Genomic DNA, 21,074 nt, shown 5'->3' with positions numbered 1-21,074 from the left:
GACACAAATATACTGTGTGGAGAGGGTGGGTTAGAAACAAACAGCAGATAAACAAAAGCCACTCAGATTACTACTCACACAAAGAGTTTCACCGTTCTATTCACCATTTGTAGAATAAAACAACAAAGCCGACACCGACCTGGAACAACAACATCATATACTCGTTGCATGGCATGGGGACACAACGCAACACGGGTAACACGCAACATGCAATGACTCGACACAGGGCTCACAGGGCTTAAATACACAGGGGAGGTCAGGTGATGGGACACAGGTGGAAACAATCATCGACACGGCACACAATCACAGGACAAGGCAGGAAGTGAAGCTACCCCAGGGACACAAGAGACACGACCCTACAAAATAAAACAGGACATGAACCCAAACCGTGGGGGTATTGTACAAAAGTAGTATAAAGAAATCACTTAGTGTGACCCGCGATATTTGTCACCCGCTGATCAGCAAATGATCAAATGTATGAGGAGGTGAAGCATAGAATACACAAAAAGGAATATGGCAGCTGTAATTAAACAGAGAGAAAAAGCCTGGCAGACAATCGCAGACCAACTGAATGTTGATTTAGAAATATCTCCTTACTAGGAAAGTTGTACACTCTGTTTTAATTGCTTTAATATGATTGTTTCACAACTGAGCAGAAGGAATTAAACCTCCTCTGGAAATGTATCCAGAAGACGAAGCCTAATTTTAAACCTTTATCCACAATGCGAGGATAAGTTTTACAACTATATACACAAATCTCTATGCTGTGTCTAATTCTAAATATCTTTCTACAATTAATGTTCATACAGAACAAACATGACTGGACAACAAAGATTAGAAATGCATTTCCTGCTGAAAATGCGTTGGAATGCAGAAAGCTGAAATTAATTTCAGAAAGTTGCTTAAAGTACAGAAATGAAAAAAACTGAAATTATTCTAAACATTGCTGAAAGAATAGAAAAAGCTGAAATACATTTAAAAATTGCTGAAAATACAGAAATGAGAAAAGCTGAAATGAACTTGAGATAATTGTATAAAAAAACTGAAATGGAAGAAGCTTCTATGAATTTGAAAAAATACAGAATAAAAGCTGAAATTAATTTAAACACTGCTGAAAGAATAGAAATAGGAATAGAAATAGAATTAAAAAACAGGTAATCATTGAGGCTTTTATTTTGAAATAATGGAATTGGTTGAGGGGGGGTTGGGAGAGAGAATGTTTTTCATTCAAACTAAATGAACTTGGTAAATGGATGTGCACAGTGGTTTTCTAGTCTTCTGACCACTCAAAGCGCTTTAACACTACATGACATCACTCACCCATTCATACACTGATGACACAACCTACCACACACACAGTGACACAGAACAAACAACACAGGAGAAGATCCTGGCAACAGGTCAAGATATAATATAAAAGCATTTTGCATGGTTGGTGAGTGCCTCAGTTTAAATGGTGTAGAACGTACTGAGAGCTTGGTGTTGGTCCCATCAAAACGGCCCTGTAGTATCTTGGATGCTTCCGGTTAAGTTAACCGTCATGTGTTGATGATGTCACAGAGGTGCACGGTTGTGTGAAATAATAAAGATGGACGCATACTGCGCCGACGACTAATATTAGTACTACGTGTTTTACTTGGACAATTAAATGTCAGTGGACACACACAAATACTACAGCCATCACGATTACTACTGTTCACTCCTCAGTGCGCAGTTTCGCCCACCAGCGGACCCCCTAGTAGTCTGGGAGGTCCTTAACACAGGTACATTGGTCTTATCCTGGAACTATTGCTAAATCTGTTTTTATTGCAGTCCAAACTCTGAGCAATGGTGCGTTCAAACTTGCAATTATAGGGCTTTTACTTTGGAGAAATCTCTAGAAATGTAGTTAAAAATATTGCTGTACAAGAGTAGTCAGACTCGTCCTTAACTCACATCCTTCAGTCATTGTCTAGAATATTTGATTAAATAGGTTTTATTCTGGTTACTTGCTCAATACCGTGAATGTCAGCATAAACATGCACTAAAAAACGAAAAAGTGTCGGCTGAGTTTTGGCCCTGATCTGCTTAGAGGGCGTGGCTTCACGTGAGAGGGGCGTGTCTTTGCTTTCAGGAAACGTCAACTCGTCTTCCACATCAACGTGTTCCTACGCATTTGTACTCAATAAATGTAGCACAACAGACTCCACGGATTCTTTTATTCGAGAATTCTGTTTACGATAAATAACCATTGATGGCAGTCGGGTTTCTAGATTAGTGTAATGAACGGTTCTGGTTTAGCCAGCTAATCTTCACACGTGAACAGAACCTTTACCAGGACACACGAGGACAAGGACTCCTGGTCTCTGATGGGTCTTCCTGAGGTCTTATTGGGTCCCACCCACGCGGCCTGAGAGCAGCGATGTGCCACCACGAGGTCCAGAACAACAGTGCTGCGTTGTCCTCCTTCATGGCTCCTGGTTAGATGAGGCGTTACAGACGGTCCATGAGGACTCCTCCATGGCCGTAGGATGCTCTCCTCCTCTGAAGGGCTCAAGGTGCTAGGAGACGAGCAGTTGGAGCAGCCGGGTCACCACCACCACGTTGAGGCTGTTTCCCAGAACTCTGTACTGCTGCTTGGTGCTGATCTGCTGCGGGAAGGCTGCAGAACCACAAGAAGATCCATTTCAACTGGGGGAGAGCGGCTTCTTTACATCATCCTTGTGGAAGTCATCCAACCTTTAGTCGGTTTAGGTCCATCTATCTACACATCCATCCACACATCCATCCATCTACACATCCACATCCATCTATCTACACATCCATCCACACATCCATCCATCTACACATACACATCCATCCACACATCCATCCATCTACACATAGGGAACCAGCAGGAGGTCACTCACTGAAGCTCTGAGGGAAGCCCATGAGGTTGGCCACCTCTCGGGGGCTAAAGTAACGCAGCTTGAGCTTCAGCAGCTGCTGGAGTTTGTCATCTTCAGACAACTGGTCCAGACCTGCGTACACGCTCTCCACCTGAAGGACACACAGTAGAAGAGCTTCTGGTCCAATCAATACCTTGATGTGCACCAGGCCTGGGACACTGGACCTGGTGGTGGGACAATGTGTGTGTGTCTGACACTAGTTTGATCTCAAATGAGGTCATCCAGGAGAGGTCCAAGGACGCAGGGACGTGAAGGGGGAAGAACATTGACACCTTCTCACCATGAAGCAAGTAGCTATTATACATCTACTGGCTGATTGATCCACACACCTTCACCGATCTACACTTAATGCTCTGGATGACAAAGAGAAGGTGGAAGGTCTGATGCCTTTCTTCTTCTATACGGCCCCACGCCCTCAAATGTCCATCAGAGCAACGCTTCTTACGAGCTTTCCTTTGCCGGCCAACGAGTGACCAGAACCGGGGGGGTCAGAGCAGCAGCTGCTGCTGGGGGTCTACTGCGAGACAGCGTGTGTCCACCCTGTACCAGGACAGCAGTGTTTGGTGGCCATTGACTTAGTGAACTGTCCCCACTCATCCATGGAGCAGGACTTTTCATGTCTCGTTGATGCCTACCCACCTCCGTCTCCACGCAGCACTGCAGCACGGAGCCCGTCCCCTCCACGTAGCGCCCGTATCTACGGAGAGAAGACACGACTCCATCAGAGGACACTAAGGACACTAAAGACAGACACCGGCCTGTTAACGGTAGTCCTGACCCAAACAACAACCCAAATGTGGGTACCCAATGGGGTAAAGGGTGTCCTTACCCTTTAGTGAAGCACACGGACCTCCTGCAGGTGGGCTGAACAATGTCCAACAGCATAGAATATCTCAGCAGGGTGTTGGGGGGCAGGAGGTAGTGCTCCATGTTCACGTCCCCTGGCGGTTCCAAGAAGTCCTGGATCCTCCTGACGGACAGGTCCTGGTTCTGACTGGTCTTCCTCTGGGCCTCCCTCTCTGTCTCTTGCTTGTAGAGCACATGACCCCCCTGCCTGTCCTCTTCTGTACTGGGAGGACTCGAGGCGACTGTGTGCTGGTGAGGAGAAGCACCAGCAGGATGTGGGAAGGCCTCTGGAATCTGAGACCACATGAACACCACAAACATCACTGTGTGTCCTCAGAGCCCCGTGGGGTCAGCTGCTTTAGTCCCTGAAATGATGCCACGACTCACCTTTGAAATCTGGCTGCTTTCATCTGCTGCTGACAACTTCGCAGTGAGGAAATAACGCAGTCTGGAATTTGGGATCCCGACCTGGATAGATGAGCAGAACCGTGAGAGGGACACTTGGAGGACGGACGCATTCCATGACGCCGCCTGTCTCTTACGCTTGTGGGTGAGATCATGGTTTCCTGGAAAGTGTAGCCGCATTCCATGAGTGTCTTCACCAAGCGCTCCCTACAGAGTACATGTGTAACATGAGGTGAGAGCATGTGCTCACCTACTGAGAGCCCCCATGGTACCCCCCCCCCCCCCCCCCCCCCCCCCCCATGGTTACCTGGCAGAGGACACCTCGAAGCCCTTCACATTCTCCAGCAGGATGAAGCGGGGCCGCCGGCACAGCCTGGAGAGGAGGGGGGGGTGGTTATGAACTCAAAGGATGCACTGCATACAGCCTCCCTACGCACATCACTCGTGTACAGGGGGTAAAAGTCACACTAATGAGGACATATGATGCCATGTCAGATTGCTAGGACTAAAGAGCTTTAATAAAGATGACATCATTTTGGTGTTCTCTAGAGATGGAACGGTTATTAATGTTATTATACATCAGTGCCAGTCTGAGTGAAGGACATATATATATATATATATATATATAGTACGTATAGGAGACCTTTATTTGGGGTCCACACAATGTGGTAAAGCCCCCGTGTGGCCTGCTCCACCCGTTCCATATACGGCTACATACTTGGAGGTCAATGAGGGACGTCGTCTCCTGTTCTTTAGAAAGTTTCCGTTCAGGCTGAAATCAGGACGTAATGTTTCATGTGGAGACTAAACACCTGGGCAGAAGGTGGAGGATGTGGAGGAAGCTCTTGGTTCTGGAGTCGGCGATGTCCCCCTGAAGTCCAACCCTGCAGAGCAAAAACAAAGACGTGAAGTCATTCACCTTGCAGGGGGTCAGAAGTATTATCTGATCAAGCATCGGACAAATACGCCCCACTATCATCTTCTTAATGTTGAAGTTACCATCAGAAAGGGTCAATTATTTGTTCTTCATCCATTCATAAGAGAATAAAGGTTGTGAAATGTTGACGTTGTGTGTGTGGTCTCTGTCTTTGCCACAATATGTAATATCCAAATGACAGTGAATGCTAGACAACAAGACGCACCTGGTGAAAGGCTGGCATGGAGGGCTCATCACGATCATGTCCACGGGTAATTTATCAAAGTCATCCAGAGTGATGCCCTGAAGGTGAAGAACACACATTGGAGTCTTCAAAGGTAACACGTTGCAAAGTGAAACAAGTCATCATCTGTGAATGTAGTCAGTATATGCTCTGACTGCCCCCCCCCCAGATAGCACAAAACCTCAATGGTCTTGTTCCAGAGGGGGGTGTCGGGGAAGTTGTGCCTGTAGATTTGATTGGCCGTCGTGTTGATGTCGATGGCGGCCACCACCTGGGCAGGTATGCCGCTCTCTGGGAGAAGATAGACATGTTAGCTGCTGGTGGCCCCCACAGAGACACAAACAGAATAAGCATCAATAGAGCAGAGAGGACAAGAGGACACCAAGACAGTCATAACGCCCACCCTGTCCTCTGGAAATGGTGTCGCCAGTAAAGACAAAACAGGAGTTATTGACCCTTTAGTTGGAAACGTGAGATTTACGCGAGCTGACTGTAGCAAGATGGCCGCCATCTGCGGACGTTCGACTCCGTTGGCCGGCAACACGGACGAGACATCCAGCCTTTATAGGTCTATGGATTTTACGGCCTCTTTCCAAAGACCCGTAAGGCCACGCCCACCACGCGCTGCGTCACCTACGCGACAACAACCCGGTGCGCCAACAAGCAGGAGGTCTCGCTCAGCGGCGTCCCTTCGAGGCTCCGGTGTGTTCCCGGCAGCCTCTAGGGCACCGAATGAAGGCACGAGGCTCACCTTTCAGCGCGTAGTGCATGCCTCCTATCCCGCTGTAGAGCTCCAACACCCGCAGACGCTCCATGGCTCCACGAGGACCGCTCTTCTTCTGCCCCGCAGCGCACTGCCACACACCGCCACCTGCTGGGGCGCGACCGGGCTGCACGTCACGAGGGGTCCACTCCATGGACACCTTGTGTATTTTCTTCTGAATGTGGTCCTCAGTTGGGACACCCCCAATGCCTGAAAATGAAATCCAATTAAAATATCCTTTCGATCTGTAGTCTCATCCCTCCGGAACAAATCACACATACATGTTTAAACCTTCATGCCCTTACTTTGAAAGTTAGGAGGAAGGAAGGAAGTGCTTGGTTTTAGTTCGTAAAAATGTTTATTCTAGTGATCCTTTAGTACAAAATAAGTATCAGCAATATGGACGCTGCATGTGCTGGAGTAAGATGTGATGAAATGATAAAGGCAGTTTGACGCTGTGGACCTGGAGCGTTTTGGAAGCTCTTATTTTGACACCGAGGCGTGGCTGAATGGCCGAGGCAACCGGAAGTATCCTATTATGGAATGCAGGCTCCCACATAAACTTCCGGTAAGGGCGGCTGCTGCGAGTGAAGTCTCTATCGGAACCGACGGCCATAAAGTGTGGATCTGCTAGTCGTCGTTGACACGGTAAGCCTCCTTCTTGTTCCCGTCACATGTTACCACGTAGCCGGCCAATGGCGGCTCCCCCAGGTGACCTCTGACCTGTTGTCTCAGGAAGATGTCCAAGTCGCTGAAGAAGATCGTGGAGGAGAGTCGGGACAAGAACCTGCCCGAGGTGGACATGTGTGACAGAGGCATCTCCAACATGCTGGACGTCCCCGGGCTGTGTGAGTGACGTTAGGCCGCTACGGGACCGTTAGGTTCTATTAGGTCCCGTTAGGTTCCGGTAGACACCCGTTCGTCTGACTATAACAATCTACCATCTGACACACTGACTCCGTTATGACGTACAAACGGAGGAGTTCCCGGTCCCCCGTTAGACTGCGGTCACGTGGACCATTTAAAAAATAAAGCACTTCTACTGGGGGCGTTACGGTAAAAGGGCTTTCCGCCTTAAAGGCACTAATCTATGAAGTGTCAAACATCAGTCTTTAAACCAGATCTAAGCTATCTATAACCATGTACATTCCCATCAAATAATACTGTATAGTTTTAAGAAAAGTGAAGGCAAAGTCTGCACAGATGCCATTATATTCTTCCTTCTTTATCTTTGAACTGTCTTTAAACCAGATACAAGCTGGATAACACTCGTAAGACTTGATCCTATTTCATGTCAACTTGTACATTCCAAATTAATATTACTGTGTACCTTTTGAGAAAAGTGAACACCTTAAATAGAGGCGCAGTCCCGTTAGTCTGCAGTAGTCTCCATCTCCTCGTGAAGGTCCCGTTAGTCTGCAGCAGTCTCCTCCATGCAGTCTTTGGTTCATGAAACCTTCTGATGAACCCTGTTACACTACAATCCAATAAGAACCGTCGTGTAGCACTGTGAGAAATGGTTTCCATAGTAACCTACCAGCATGAATCAAAGCCTTTTACCTGGTCACTTGGTAGCTCTGATATCAGCTCATCGAGGGGCAGATCTGCTGTTGACTTGCTGTTCCCTGTCCTTCCAGTCACTCTGTCCAACATCACCCAGCTGGTCCTCAGCCACAACAAGCTCACAGGTAAGCCCCCCCGACCCCAGCACGCCATGTTTACACCTGTTCCCCTCCAGGAGGCATATGATGAGCTGTTATGGTGAGATACTGTCCCACAGACTGTCTCGATACGGTCTCTCATACTGTCCCACAGACTGTCTCTATACGGTGTCTCATACTGTCCCACAGACTGTCTCTATACAGTCTCTCATACTGTCCCACAGACTGTCTCTATACGGTCTCTCATACTGTCCCACAGACTGTCTCTATACGGTGTCTCATACTGTCCCACAGACTGTCTCTATACGGTCTCTCATACTGTCCCACAGACTGTCTCTATACGGTCTCTCATACTGTCCCACAGACTGTCTCTATACGGTCTCTCATACTGTCCCACAGACTGTCTCTATACGGTGTCTCATACTGTCCCACAGACTGTCTCTATACGGTCTCTCATACTGTCCCACAGACTGTCTCTATACGGTGTCTCATACTGTCCCACAGACTGTCTCTATACGGTCTCTCATACTGTCCCACAGACTGTCTCTATACGGTCTCTCATACTGTCCCACAGACTGTCTCTATACGGTCTCTCATAATGTCCCACAGACTGTCCATGTTGTGATGCAGAGAACATCTGGAAAGCTGCTCTTCATAAAGTTCTGTTGGTTTATTTTACACTTAATAAACTTCTGGATGATTCACTGCTTCATTTGATCACATGTCTGATAATGAATAATAGAAATACTGATACACATAATGCAGCTCCCAGCTCTAAATGTGATACATAAGCTGATACAGTGCCTTCATAACTATTAATTAGACTCTTTGGACTTATTCTGAGTGGATGATGATGATGATGATGCATCCATGAAGCCTCCTGCCAGCAGGCACATTTAAAGAAATAGAATCTGATTGATTAGAGTGATGAGGCATTAAAATGAACACTTACACATTTAACATTAACTGGTCTGTGATACTTTGTGGGCCTTTTTGACCTCGCAGGGGGACGTTGTCATTTTCTGCCATGATTATATGGTTCCTTTAATTTGATACAATATCGCACATTTGCCTCATAGGGCTTTACAGTGTGTACACGTGACATCTTCTGTCCAGAAAGCCTCCCCAAACAATGAGAAGCCTTCGATGGGGAGAATAACGAGACCTTTAGAGACAGAGGAGGCTCCTCCCCCGGATGGACAGGATGTACAATACGTTCAATCCATCAGACAGAGATGATTCAAATACACTTTACCTCCTCATAGGTGTCCATCATCTTCTCCTGCTCCTCAGTGGAGGAAAAAGAGGCTCTTTAAGTCTATTTGCCTTTGTACTTGTTTTGGTGATGGACTCTTCTACCTTCTGACCAGAGGATTATCCTGATGACTGACATCTGGTTCACAGTAACGAGACAGTTTGAGCCTTTGATGAACAGAGATAGCCTGATGTCAATCATCTCGGTAATGTGAGCTGGATCATGGGACATTTGATGGACTTGGTTCTCAGTGAGAAGCTAAGGACTTGACAGTCGTGGAGGGGTCCCGTCACAGATGTGTGTTGTACATCGAGGTACATGTTGGAGTGGAGGTCCCTACAGAGCCATCACCACATGCAGAAACCATATGATAGCAGCACTAAATGTACCACCAGGAATGTAGTGGGATTGCTCCCCCCTTTAAAGGTCTTCTACGGGGGCCTCTCCACTAGGACCCTTATTACATCCCTTTCACAATAAGAGGACTTTGCTGTAGTAATCCTGGCCCAGTGCTGCACACTCCATGATCCCACTGGGAGCAGACTCTGGGTAAATGATCTACCTGCTGCTGGAGAGGAACACTCTCCGCTGGTTGGTCTTTCTCCTGCAGCCTCCTGGTCACCCTTTGGTACGAAGAGTTCTCCACATGCAGGACAATGTCCCAATGTCCCCCCTGCTCTCTAAGGACAGCATCCACGGGCTGCTGGGTGGAAGTCACTGCCATCATGTGTTGTACTCCCCATTGGACAGGAGGTGGCGCTGCTGCGTTGAGTTCCTGAGGTCCTCAGTCACTCTCTGATGCCTCCGCTGACCTCCACTGTGCACGCAGCAGCCATCGGCCCAGTATCAGCATGCCCAGGGTTAACCTGACCCTGACCCTGACCCTCCCCAGGGATGATGTGCTCCTCTGTGTGTGTCCTACAGCTGTGCCTGCTAACGTCTCCGAGCTGAAGAACCTGGAGGTTCTGAACATGTTCAACAACCAGATTGAAGAGCTGCCCACTCAGATCAGCAGTCTGCAGAAGCTGAAGCACCTCAACCTTGGGTTTGTCTCCCCCCCCCCCCACACACACAGGTCCCTTTGACATCTCTTTGCAAGGGGGACCCGAGTTGCCCTACACCCCTGTGAGCGGGTCCACTGGTGTTTACACACCACCCAGCCTTATCCTAAGTGTGTGTGTAGCTGGGGGAGGTTCTGTTCCCCAGCTGCTGTGTGTGTGTGTGTGTGTGTGTGTGTGTGTGTGTGTGTGAGAGGATTAGGAGGGCAGCCGGGTGTGTATTGATCCACAGACAAACATCGTCTTGATGGTGTAAGCCTCACACTGCTATTCAGGCCGCGCATTCACTTTTCATCCTGTTTATTCTTCAGCTGACTGTGTGTGTGTGTGTGTGTGTGTGTGTGTGTGTGTGTGTGTGTGTGTGTGTGTCAGTGGGCATGCAACCTTGTGGGGGCTTAATGTCCTTTGTCCAACACACAGAATTAGGATAGTCTGTGTCTTCCATGTGCAGACACATAGCTGGTGTCTCTCCTGCTGGGGGGGGGGGGGGGGGGGGTCCATGTGCTACACCCACAAGTTAGATTGCGTCTCCCGTTAGGTCCCTTTAATGAATATTCTTTACAGAGCACTATACACTGATGAAAACATCCAATCCACAGTAAGCACCATGAACTGAAGATGTAAATATCTGTGTGTGTGTGTGTGTGTGTGTGTGTGTGTGTGTGTGTGTGTGTGTGTGTGTGGGGGGGGGGGGGGGCAGGATGAACCGTCTCAGCGGCTTGCCCAGAGGATTTGGTTCTTTGCCAGCTCTGGAGGTTCTGGACCTGACCTACAACAACCTGAACCAGAGCTCCCTGCCTGGAAACTTCTTCTACCTCAGTGAGCGCGCGCACACACACACACACACACACACACACACACACACACACACACACACACACACACACTTGTACCCTGGTGGTACCTTTGACTCATGAAAGTGTTTCGCCCACAATGTGCAGTCAAAATGTCAGGTGACAGGCTTAAGAGACTAATTAGACCTATAAGAGCAGCCTGATCATGAATCCAGGAAGAAGCAGCAACGCGGATTGGAAATGTTCATGATGCTCGTTTAGTCTGAACGAGATGAAGCAGAGTCCAACATCGTTTCCAAGCATCTCCACATGAGAAGCTCCATGACAGACCCAGTGTGACTCTCCATTCTGTAGTGGATACAACTCGGTCTCAGACCATCAGGCAGCATGAGTAGCTTCCTAATGTATGAACACAGCACTCATCAGGCTTTACGTCCTAGTGAGGGACCAACAGGCCCCTGATCTGCTTCAGCATCCTAAACAGAACCAAACACAGTCTTAGTTGGTCCAGAGAGGCCTGAAACCTGGAGGGGTTCACTTCAAAGTGAGAGGAAGTGGCTTCTAGGCTAGGCTAGGTGTGTTCTCCTGGTGACCGTCCTGCACCTCTTCATCGTACCCTAACTCCCGCGGGTCCCCTGGGGCCCGGCTGCGCTCTGACTCTGCTGCTCGTTCTGCAGCCACGCTGCGCGCTCTCTATCTGAGTGACAACGACTTCGAGGCCCTGCCCGCCGACATCGCGAAGCTGGCCAAGCTTCAGATAGTAAGTCCCTGTCACCCCCCCATGAGGACATGGTCCCCACGTGAGTGTGGCTGAGAGTGTTGTCTTCTTCTCTCCTCATGTCCAGTTGAGCCTGAGGGACAACGACCTTGTCTCGCTGCCTAAGGAGATTGGAGAGTTGGCCCAACTCAAAGAGCTTCACATCCAGGGCAACCGACTGACCGTCCTGCCCCCTGAGCTAGGTACTGCCCCCCCCCCCCCCCCCCACACACACACACCTTCAGTCATTCACATGCACAGTGGACCTCACCACAAGTACAGGGTAGCAGTACAGTATACAGTATAGGAAACATCTGCATTTCCTATCATTTTCCTTCTAAAAGTCGGGTTAGGACGTGAAGGACAAGAAGGACGAGAAGGACGTGGGACAGCGCTGGGCTCCACGAGTGAATGTCCACAGACACACGTTAAGTGCTTCTCCTGTGTGTGTGTGTGTGTGTGTGTGTGTGTGTGTGCAGGTAATCTGGACCTGACTGGCCCCAAGCAGGTGTTCAAGGCCGAGAACAACCCCTGGGTCACTCCCATCGCGGACCAGTTCCAGCTGGGCGTCTCCCATGTCTTTGAATACGTCCGCTCGGAGACATACAAGTAGTAAGTAACACGTCCCATCACTGTGAGACGTTAACATAAGACATACAAGTAGTAAGTATCACGTCCCATCGCTGTGAGACGTTAACATAAGACATACAAGTAGTAAGTATCACGTCCCATCGCTGTGAGACGTTAACATAAGACATACAAGTAGTAAGTAACACGTCCCATCACTGTGAGACGTTAACATAAGACATACAAGTAGTAAGTATCACGTCCCATCGCTGTGAGACGTTAACATAAGACATACAAGTAGTAAGTATCACGTCCCATCGCTGTGAGACGTTAACATAAGACACACAAGTAGTAAGTATCACGTCCCATCGCTGTGAGACGTTAACATAAGACATACAAGTAGTAAGTATCACGTCCCATCGCTGTGAGACGTTAACATAAGACATACAAGTAGTAAGTATCACGTCCCATCGCTGTGAGACGTTAACATAAGACATACAAGTAGTAAGTATCACGTCCCATCGCTGTGAGACGTTAACATAAGACACACAAGTAGTAAGTATCACGTCCCATCACTGTGAGACGTTAACATAAGACACACAAGTAGTAAGTATCACGTCCCATCACTGTGAGACGTTAACATAAGACACACAAGTAGTAAGTATCACGTCCCATCGCTGTGAGACGTTAACATAAGACATACAAGTAGTAAGTATCACGTCCCATCACTGTGAGACGTTAACATAAGACATACAAGTAGTAAGTATCACGTCCCATCACTGTGAGACGTTAACATAAGACACACAAGTAGTAAGTATCACGTCCTATCACTGTGAGACGTTAACATAAGACACACAAGTAGTAAGTATCACGTCCCATCACTGTGAGACGTTAACATAAGACACACAAGTAGTAAGTATCACGTCCCATCGCTGTGAGACGTTAACATAAGACACACAAGTTAAAGGCTTCAACCTTTGTGGAGAACGTGCTGAAGGTCCCACTGTGAAGATCAGGCTGCTACTAATTCTCTGCTGTCTATGCGTCACGCTGCTGCTGAGGAACTGATCCCTGCAGAACCCCCCCCCCCCATATCACTCCATATTGTGTCAGCATAGTACAACAAATTACTGCTGCTGCTAATATCCACAGTATTGCTACTACTAACTACTACTTCTAGTACTTTGAATACTACAAATACTATACTACTAAGAAGTGTGTTTACTACTACTGCTACTTCTAGTCCTGTGTGTGTGTGTGTGTGTGTCCTCTTGATAGAGGCTCTTATGAACATGTTGTAGCGAGTCCTGCATGTAGTCAGTGGCTAAACATCGTCCACCACCATGACCCCCCCAGTCTGTGAGGACACCTGGGGGGGGGGAGACGTGTGCAGACAGGTGGCAGCAGCTCTCCTTTAGGTGTTGAGTCCTTTCCCAAATAGATCTTCCTTGGGTCCTTACTGCCTCATTTACACCTGTCTAAATGTCCTTGATCTTCTTACTGTGTGAACACACACACATCTGTTTGCACCTGCAGCTTCTGTCGAGCTTGGAGGGACGTATGTGCAATGTGGGAGAAATAATAACAGCGGCTCTTTATTCTCCTCGCCGGTTTTCTGGGTTCACTTTAGCAGACAATGAAAAGAAGATCTCCAGAGAGCACCTAAAGGACACGATGAAGGCCTCAGCCTGGGCACTGGTGTCCTTTGGGGTTATGACAGCTTGTGTCCATCGTGTTATAAAGCCTCTGGGCTGGTTTAGATGTTTCATTTCTTTATTATTGGCACTCAGCCATAGAGCCTAGACTCTTTCCTACAGGTGATTAATATTTATAATATGTGCATTTAACACTCACCATTGACTTTAAATCCCACCAGCAGGCCGTGTCCACATTGTCTACGGACAGTTTTATCCTGCACCTTTGTTGTAGAAATTGACAATAACATCCTCCATAGCGATTGTTCGGTTGCCCACCAGAGGCATGGTAACTCGGGGGGGGGGGGGCGCTCAGGAGATAGGGGCCTAAGTAAATAAGTATTATTGATCCTCAAGACGGTGCCACGCTGTGCAGTCTGAACACGAGAGGGGGACAGCGTTGTAGGTGGGGTCTGCTGTGCATAAGGAAGAGGCCAACTCACTCGCCACATGGAAACATATTTGTCTCACTTGATGTCATTCTCAACAAGGCACGATTGTTGATGCCTTATGCCGTCCCTCCCCCTCAGTTACTGTCTAATTAGACCCAAGCACCAGGGCCCTCTTCTTCCACCTGTCTGCACAGCAGATGCTCAGGAACTCCTCTCACTTATTAAACCCCTTGGATTGTAGACACAACAACAAAAACAAATAAGGTATTTGTTTTTGTAACCTAACCTCTTACCATGTGACAAGCTGTCACTTAAAACTGTTTGAAAAAGGACAGGCACTTTTCCGAAAGCACTGGCGGTTCACCCGACAGGTGATTGGACGAAGTGACCGGATTGATTCTGTCAGTCAAAGCCAGTTGGGACAAGAACAAATGTGTCGTAAGCCGTTGTTGTTCTTTTGCATTTCCTTCTTTGGAGTGTTCCCTGTTGTGATAGAAGAGATGTTATGCAGCTTTTATGCTAACCTCTGTGGCAGCACCCATTGTTGTTTATACTCCTAGTAAGCCGGTAACTGCCGGTTTCTGCGAGGCTGCCGGTTTCTGTGGGTGGCTGCCGGTTTCTGGGGGAGGCTGCCGGTTTCTGGGGGAGGCTGCCGGTTTCTGGGGGAGGCTGCCGGTTTCTGGGGGTGGCTGCCGGTTTCTGGGGGAGGCTGCCGGTTTCTGGGGGAGGCTGCCGGTTTCTGGGGGAGGCTGCCGGTTTCTGTGGGTGGCTGCCGGTTTCTGCGAGGCTGCCGGTTTCTGTGGGTGGCTGCCGGTTTCTGGGGGTGGCTGCCGGTTTCTGTGGGTGGCTGCCGGTTTCTGGGGGAGGCTGCCGGTTTCTGGGGGAGGCTGCCGGTCTTTGTGGGTGGCTGCCGGTTTCTGGGGGAGGCTGCCGGTTTCTGGGGGAGGCTGCCGGTTTCTGTGGGTGGCTGCCGGTTTCTGTGGGTGGCTGCCGGTTTCTGCGGGTGGCTGCCGGTCTCTGTGGGTGGCTGCCGGTTTCTGGGGCAGGCTGCCGGTTTCTGGGGGAGGCTGCTGGTTTCTGCGGGAGGCTGCTGGTGGCTGCCATGAGCCGCGGGGAGTTAGTCCCAGCGCTGACTGGTCCGTCTCCTGCCTGAAATCTGACAAGTGGCCTCTTTCGGGGTTATATGTGATCCAGCGATTCTTGTGTGACATCATCATCATCTGTTTGAACAAACAGGTACAGGTACAAACAGGAATAACCATGTTGATCAATACTCTATGTTCAGTAGCAAGTCAATACTTATCAACACCAACCCCCCCCCGCCCTGCCCCCCGCTCCCTCCTGCGACCCACGGTTTGTCCGTATGTGTGTTCATTTGCCACTGACTTTAAAAAATATCAATAAAAAATGATGCGTCAACAAACAATACAGTAACTGTCGGCTTGTGTAGTTAGTGCAGTGTGGTCAGCAGCTCACAGGTTCCACTTTAATGATTTTATCAGGACCATTATTTCACACAGAACACATGAATAAATGTAAACGCAGTGGCATATTAAAACATCCCAAGGAGCGCATCAAACTGTGACGTAATCCTTTGGATTTACAATGTGAAGAACTGCTGTGACACTCTGAAGGGTGTCGACAGCACGTTGTCAGCATTACCATGCAACATCTCTGGAGTCTACCACATTAAGCTGTTCTATTAATACGTCCCCCACTATTCTTTGACCACTGGCCCTTCACTTTGATGATATCGGATCCAAAATCCAACATCTGAATCCAGATGAAGGCCAAAGGGAGCGAATAACTAAAGTGCAACATGACTTTATCAGGCACATATTGTCATGAAGCATGTAAGAGTCATGTGACCACAACAAACAAATTGATTACAGTTACTCCTTCCAGTCGCACTCTTACTTACATCTATGAACAGTTTGCAGGAGGGGTAGTGGTAGGGTCTAGTCCAAGACCCCTCCCTGCAGTCCTACGTGTGTCGCCTTTCACAATATTTGAATTGACGTGACATCATCCTGAGCGAGGGGTCCTCTTCTGTCTCTCTCTCTCTCAAGGCTTCTTCTGGGACAGCCCTCATGTAGAGGCTGTAAAGCCCTCTGGGGCTAATCAGGAATTCATGCTCTTGGGCTATACAAAATAGAATGGATAGGATCTATGTTGGTCACCGTGGATTTGCTGTAACTCTTTTCTTTAGTTGCCTAATTGACCACAATGATGCAAACAACATATGCACCGTTCACGAGGAATAAGCTGAACTTATTCACTCACTAAAGCAACAATAATGAATCACCATCTTCAAGACACATTTCAAACGGCATCAAATAATGATCCATTATTACACCCATAACTGCCTGATTTTGCAATGTGTCCCGTCCCCATTGTCCTGTGAGACCTTCTCCAGCTCTGCTGTCCCTCAGTGCCTCCCTATTGGGGGACAGGTGCAGGATGTGGGGGCTCCTATGGGGGACGGGTGTGGCGTGGGGGGGCTCCTATGGGGGACAGGTGTGGCGTGGTGGGGCTCCTATGGGGGACAGGTGCAGACCAGTGCTTGGCGTCTCTGCCACAGTTGCTTTGCTCACCACAGAGGGGTCTCCTGTCCACCGTTATGGGGCTTTGGCTCTAATGGGTCTGTTGATGGGGGTGGAGGTCTTTGCCACCATTGGCTAAGAGCCACAGTTTTTGTAATGAATCACAATTAGAACCCCCCCCACATCCCACCGGAAGCTGTTAAATTGCTCTGCGGCTCTGGTGAGGATGAGGAGTTGGAGAGGAAGGCCCCCATCAGATCAATGGCCTTTGGCCTCCCTTTCACATTTATCACACATGCACTCACACGTACGTATATTTTACAAATAGCAACTTTCCTTCTCTGCACCCGGAGAACTTTGCCATGATTAATTAAGCCGTGTGGAATAGCAGAGCTCCACAAAGACACCATCAGGATCAGAATCCATTCGCTGCTCCTGCTCTGCGTCTAATTGGCCCAAACAGCTCATCACCAGAGAGAAGTGGTAAATCTTTAGGTGGAGCCTGGAAGTGCTGGTGCTCTGCATTGCTGTATAATGAAGGCGGTTCTGTCATGGGTTGCTCCAGCCTGTCTGCGCTGGCTGTGGCTGGGTGCTTCTCCCATGTGCTCTTGGGTTCTGGCCTCCAGCACACAAAGGGAGGGAGGGAGGAGCGAGCAGGCCACCACGGGGACTAGATGGACCGTCCCAGCGTCAGGTTGGTAGGATGAAGACCATGCAGGTGGTGGTGTGACTCGTTGTCCTGCCCGATACTCTGATAGTGAGAAGCAGCCCAGTGTCTGCGTCCTTTTCTGGGTGTCCTCTCTGTCCTCACTGCCCCGTGTCCGTCCACCTGTCAGATGAACAGCACTCACTCGGCACGCTGGCCATGACCTGATGAATAAACATCGACTTCTGAGTGAACGCTCCATCATCAGCCAGGCGGCTCTATTCTGCCCTGTTCACATTGATTTGTTTGGCTCCTTTATGACACCTGACTGATCCTCCTCCCTGCTCCCTCCCTCCTCCCCCCCCCCCCTCCCTGCTCCCTCCCTCCTCCTCCTCCCCCCCCCTCCCTGCTCCCTCCTCCTCCCTCCTCCTCCCTCCTCGGCCTTCTGCGCTCCACCCATCCATCAGCGCTGGGAACCCACAATTATCTCACAGAAGTTCCTCCTGACAGCTGCAAGTGGGCTGCTTATTGACCCAATGGATGTGCCCCCCCTTTAAAAGCACCATGCACGTCATCACAGTCCTGGTCCAACCCCCAGCTTCTGTCCTCTGGACACGAGACCACTAGCTTCTGTCCTCTGGACACGAGACCACTAGCTTCTGTCCTCTGGACACGAGACCACTAGCTTCTGTCCTCTGGACACGAGACCACCAGCTTCTGTCCTCTGGACACTAGACCACTAGCTTCTGTCCTCTGGACATGAGACCACTGGCTTCTGTCCTCTGGACATGAGACCACTAGCTTCTGTCCTCTGGACACGAGACCACTAGCTTCTGTCCTCTGGACACGAGACCACCGGCTTCTGTCCTCTGGACACGAGACCACTGGCTTCTGTCCTCTGGACACGAGACCACTAGCTTCTGTCCTCTGGACACGAGACCACTAGCTTCTGTCCTCTGGACACGAGACCACTAGCTTCTGTCCTCTGGACACGAGACCACCAGCTTCTGTCCTCTGGACACGAGACCACTGGCTTCTGTCCTCTGGACACGAGACCACCAGCTTCTGTCCTCTGGACACGAGACCACCAGCTTCTGTCCTCTGGACACGAGACCACCAGCTTCTGTCCTCTGGACACTAGACCACTAGCTTCTGTCCTCTGGACACGAGACCACTAGCTTCTGTCCTCTGGACACGAGACCACTAGCTTCTGTCCTCTGGACACGAGACCACTAGCTTCTGTCCTCTGGACACTAGACCACTAGCTTCTGTCCTCTGGTCAGGTGTGTGTGTGTGTGTGTGAGAATGGACATCAATTAAAACGTAATAAATATCATTATAAAGAATTGTTTGCCTTTAAAGGATATCAACAATTCAACTGGAAACAACTGTTCATGAACAGATCATGAATCCTTCTTGGTGTTCTTTTGTACGTGGAGTGGACGAGATGAAGCCAGCTGGCCAGGGAAGGAATCATGCGAGTTATCATATTTAAATATATCCTAAATATTGCTACAATCATTTCTGTCTTACAGGGAGTAAAGTGGAAATTGAATACCATCGCATATTGTTCTATGAATAAGTAGCTTCCTCTTAATCTGACTTTTCTCTTATCAAATGATGGATTGATGATCTAAAGAAAGGAAAAGTGTTTCCTTCCTTGAGCTGACCAAAGTCACTAGAGACATGTCCAGGAAATGGTAAATGTCCACCCAGAGTGTCCCTGCGATTCATCCCATGAGGAAGTAGTTCAGAAACACACTGAAACAGGAGAACAATTCATTCCCTGATTCAGCTGTCACAGAAGACACAACGCTCTGCAGACATTGACCCTGTGGACCAGGGACCTTCAAACGGGGGCTAAAAGATGGACATCGTCTGCTAAGAGCATTCTGGGAAATAAGCCACCGAGGCTGAAGGTACCGTGAGGAGCAGTGTGTGTGTGTGTGTGTGTGTGTGTGTGTGTGTGTGTGTGTGTGTGTGTGTAAATGAGCTTTAGTCCATGTAACATCTTAGTGGCTCCATAAGGGCAGTAGAGCTGATGATGGGGGTGTAACTGACATGGCTAACTCCCCCCCCCCCCCTACTGCTACTCAGAGGGTACCTTAAGTAGACATTTTGGTATCTATACTTTACTGGAGTATTTATTTTTCGGAGACTTTTACTTTTACTACATTTTCACCCAAATATCTGTACTTTATGCTCCTTCATTTTAAACCCCTCATTACTCCTATTTCATTTTGACTTGTTTCCAGGTTGTCATCGCCCAATAGTTGATATGTTTTGCATGGATAACACTCTTTTCACACTGTTCTTCTAAGATGGTTGTACATGCAGCGCTGCAGGTCTCTGAGGACCTTTGTGGGAGACCATCTCGTGACGTAATTAGGGGAGAATCTGGTCAATTTTCAAAAGATTGCTTAAGATTGTTTGAATTCATTGGAACTCTTTTCAAAGTTGTTACCGGCCCTTCAGGCATCAGGATGACAGAAAACTTGTCTAAAAGCTCCCCCCCCCCCTCCCCTCCTCTCCCCCCCCAGTCTCTACGGCAGACACATGCAGGCCAACCCAGAACCACCGAAGAAGAGCAACGATAAGAGTAAGAAGATCAGCCGCAAACCACTGGCTGCCAGGAACAAATGAACGAGGCTCGTAGCATCACTGCATGTGCCTTCCCCCCCCCCCCCCCTCTGGCTTTTATACAAGAACAAACATTTTGTACTCCATCGACTGGTATGAGTTGTGTTTCTAAATGTGTGGCCTGTAGCTGGATGTGTTTCTACTCTTCTGGTTCTTGTGTGTAACTGTTGGAAACACGGAGATGGTTGGATGCTCCTCACAAGGAGCAAACAGGAGGTCCTTGATGAATGCCAACACCCCACAGGCAGATGTTTCAATGAGTGTTTGTCTTACTGCTGTGTATCTAAAGGTAATCCAGCAAGCGTCTTCATGCCTCTTCCATTTACAGCAACTCGCCTTTTTTACTTTATTTGTCTTTCATGTCCACTGTACCTTCACTCCACATCGCTTTTGTCACAGCGTCCATCACATTTCAAAGCAAAGCTGATGTAACAGAGCTTTTATCACAACAACATTCACTGGACACTTTGAATAAAACAATGAGAGAAAAGTTGTTCCTTGTGTCGCTCATTTCAGATAAAGGGACAATAACAGGATGTGATGTGATGGACAGCAGGTCCTCACGCTGCTGGGGTTCCTCTTATGGGATTTAAAAATGATGAGACACAAGAGTCCTCATCTGAAGACACGTGTGAGGACACGGACTCATGGAAGCTCTTTCATGGGGAGGCAGGTGGGGGCTTTGGAGGTAAGGAGGCGGGCTAATGTGGCTAGTGATGAGTGAACGTACTTAAATGAACACCCAGGTAAAGAGTGCTGTCCCCCCAGCAGCCCTTTGGGTGCATGTTGTTCATCTCACACCTTCACAAGGACACCATGAGGCCCAAGCTGACTAAAGCCCATCGATTTCACAAGGAGATTTATAGGTGGCTTGTGTGTAAGGGCGGGCTGGATTGTCTAAGGGGGCATACGGTGCACCTTTAATGAGGGTGGTGACACAGGTGGAGGAGCAAGCACCCCCCCCCC

General features: G+C 48.7%; 2 protein-coding genes across 4 annotated transcripts; one reads left to right on the top strand and one right to left on the bottom strand.

The window, feature by feature from the left end:
- Nucleotides 1-2,181: 2,181 nt before the first annotated feature.
- On the bottom strand, nt 2,182-6,255 carry trdmt1 (tRNA aspartic acid methyltransferase 1). The gene is made up of 11 exons (XM_037456291.2): nt 6,090-6,255; nt 5,520-5,629; nt 5,321-5,397; nt 4,991-5,062; nt 4,486-4,551; nt 4,316-4,385; nt 4,161-4,241; nt 3,757-4,067; nt 3,567-3,624; nt 2,889-3,018; nt 2,182-2,641 (listed from the first exon to the last, which is right to left on the bottom strand). The coding sequence occupies exons 1-11, from the start codon at nt 6,253-6,255 to the stop codon at nt 2,541-2,543; spliced, it is 1,242 nt and encodes a 413-aa protein (XP_037312188.2). The 3' UTR covers nt 2,182-2,540.
- A 48-nt stretch (nt 6,256-6,303) lies between these two features.
- rsu1 (Ras suppressor protein 1) lies at nt 6,304-20,601 on the top strand. 3 transcript variants are annotated; one of them, XM_037456300.2, is made up of 9 exons: nt 6,304-6,749; nt 6,841-6,949; nt 7,739-7,789; nt 9,942-10,062; nt 10,776-10,894; nt 11,547-11,629; nt 11,715-11,829; nt 12,106-12,238; nt 20,009-20,601. In XM_037456300.2, the coding sequence occupies exons 2-9, from the start codon at nt 6,841-6,843 to the stop codon at nt 20,109-20,111; spliced, it is 834 nt and encodes a 277-aa protein (XP_037312197.2). In that variant the 5' UTR covers nt 6,304-6,749; the 3' UTR covers nt 20,112-20,601. The 3 variants fall into 3 exon arrangements, with proteins under 3 accessions (XP_037312197.2, XP_037312196.2, XP_037312198.2); XM_037456299.2 differs by having other exon boundaries at nt 6,837-6,949; XM_037456301.2 differs by lacking the exon at nt 20,009-20,601 and having other exon boundaries at nt 6,837-6,949; nt 12,106-12,239.
- Nucleotides 20,602-21,074: the final 473 nt, after the last annotated feature.

Source organism: Pungitius pungitius, chromosome 19 (genome assembly GCF_949316345.1).
Source record: "Pungitius pungitius chromosome 19, fPunPun2.1, whole genome shotgun sequence".
Classification (NCBI taxonomy): domain Eukaryota; kingdom Metazoa; phylum Chordata; class Actinopteri; order Perciformes; family Gasterosteidae; genus Pungitius; species Pungitius pungitius.
The sequence above is the reverse complement of the archived record's forward strand: the minus strand, read 5'-3'. Positions and strand labels throughout refer to the sequence as shown.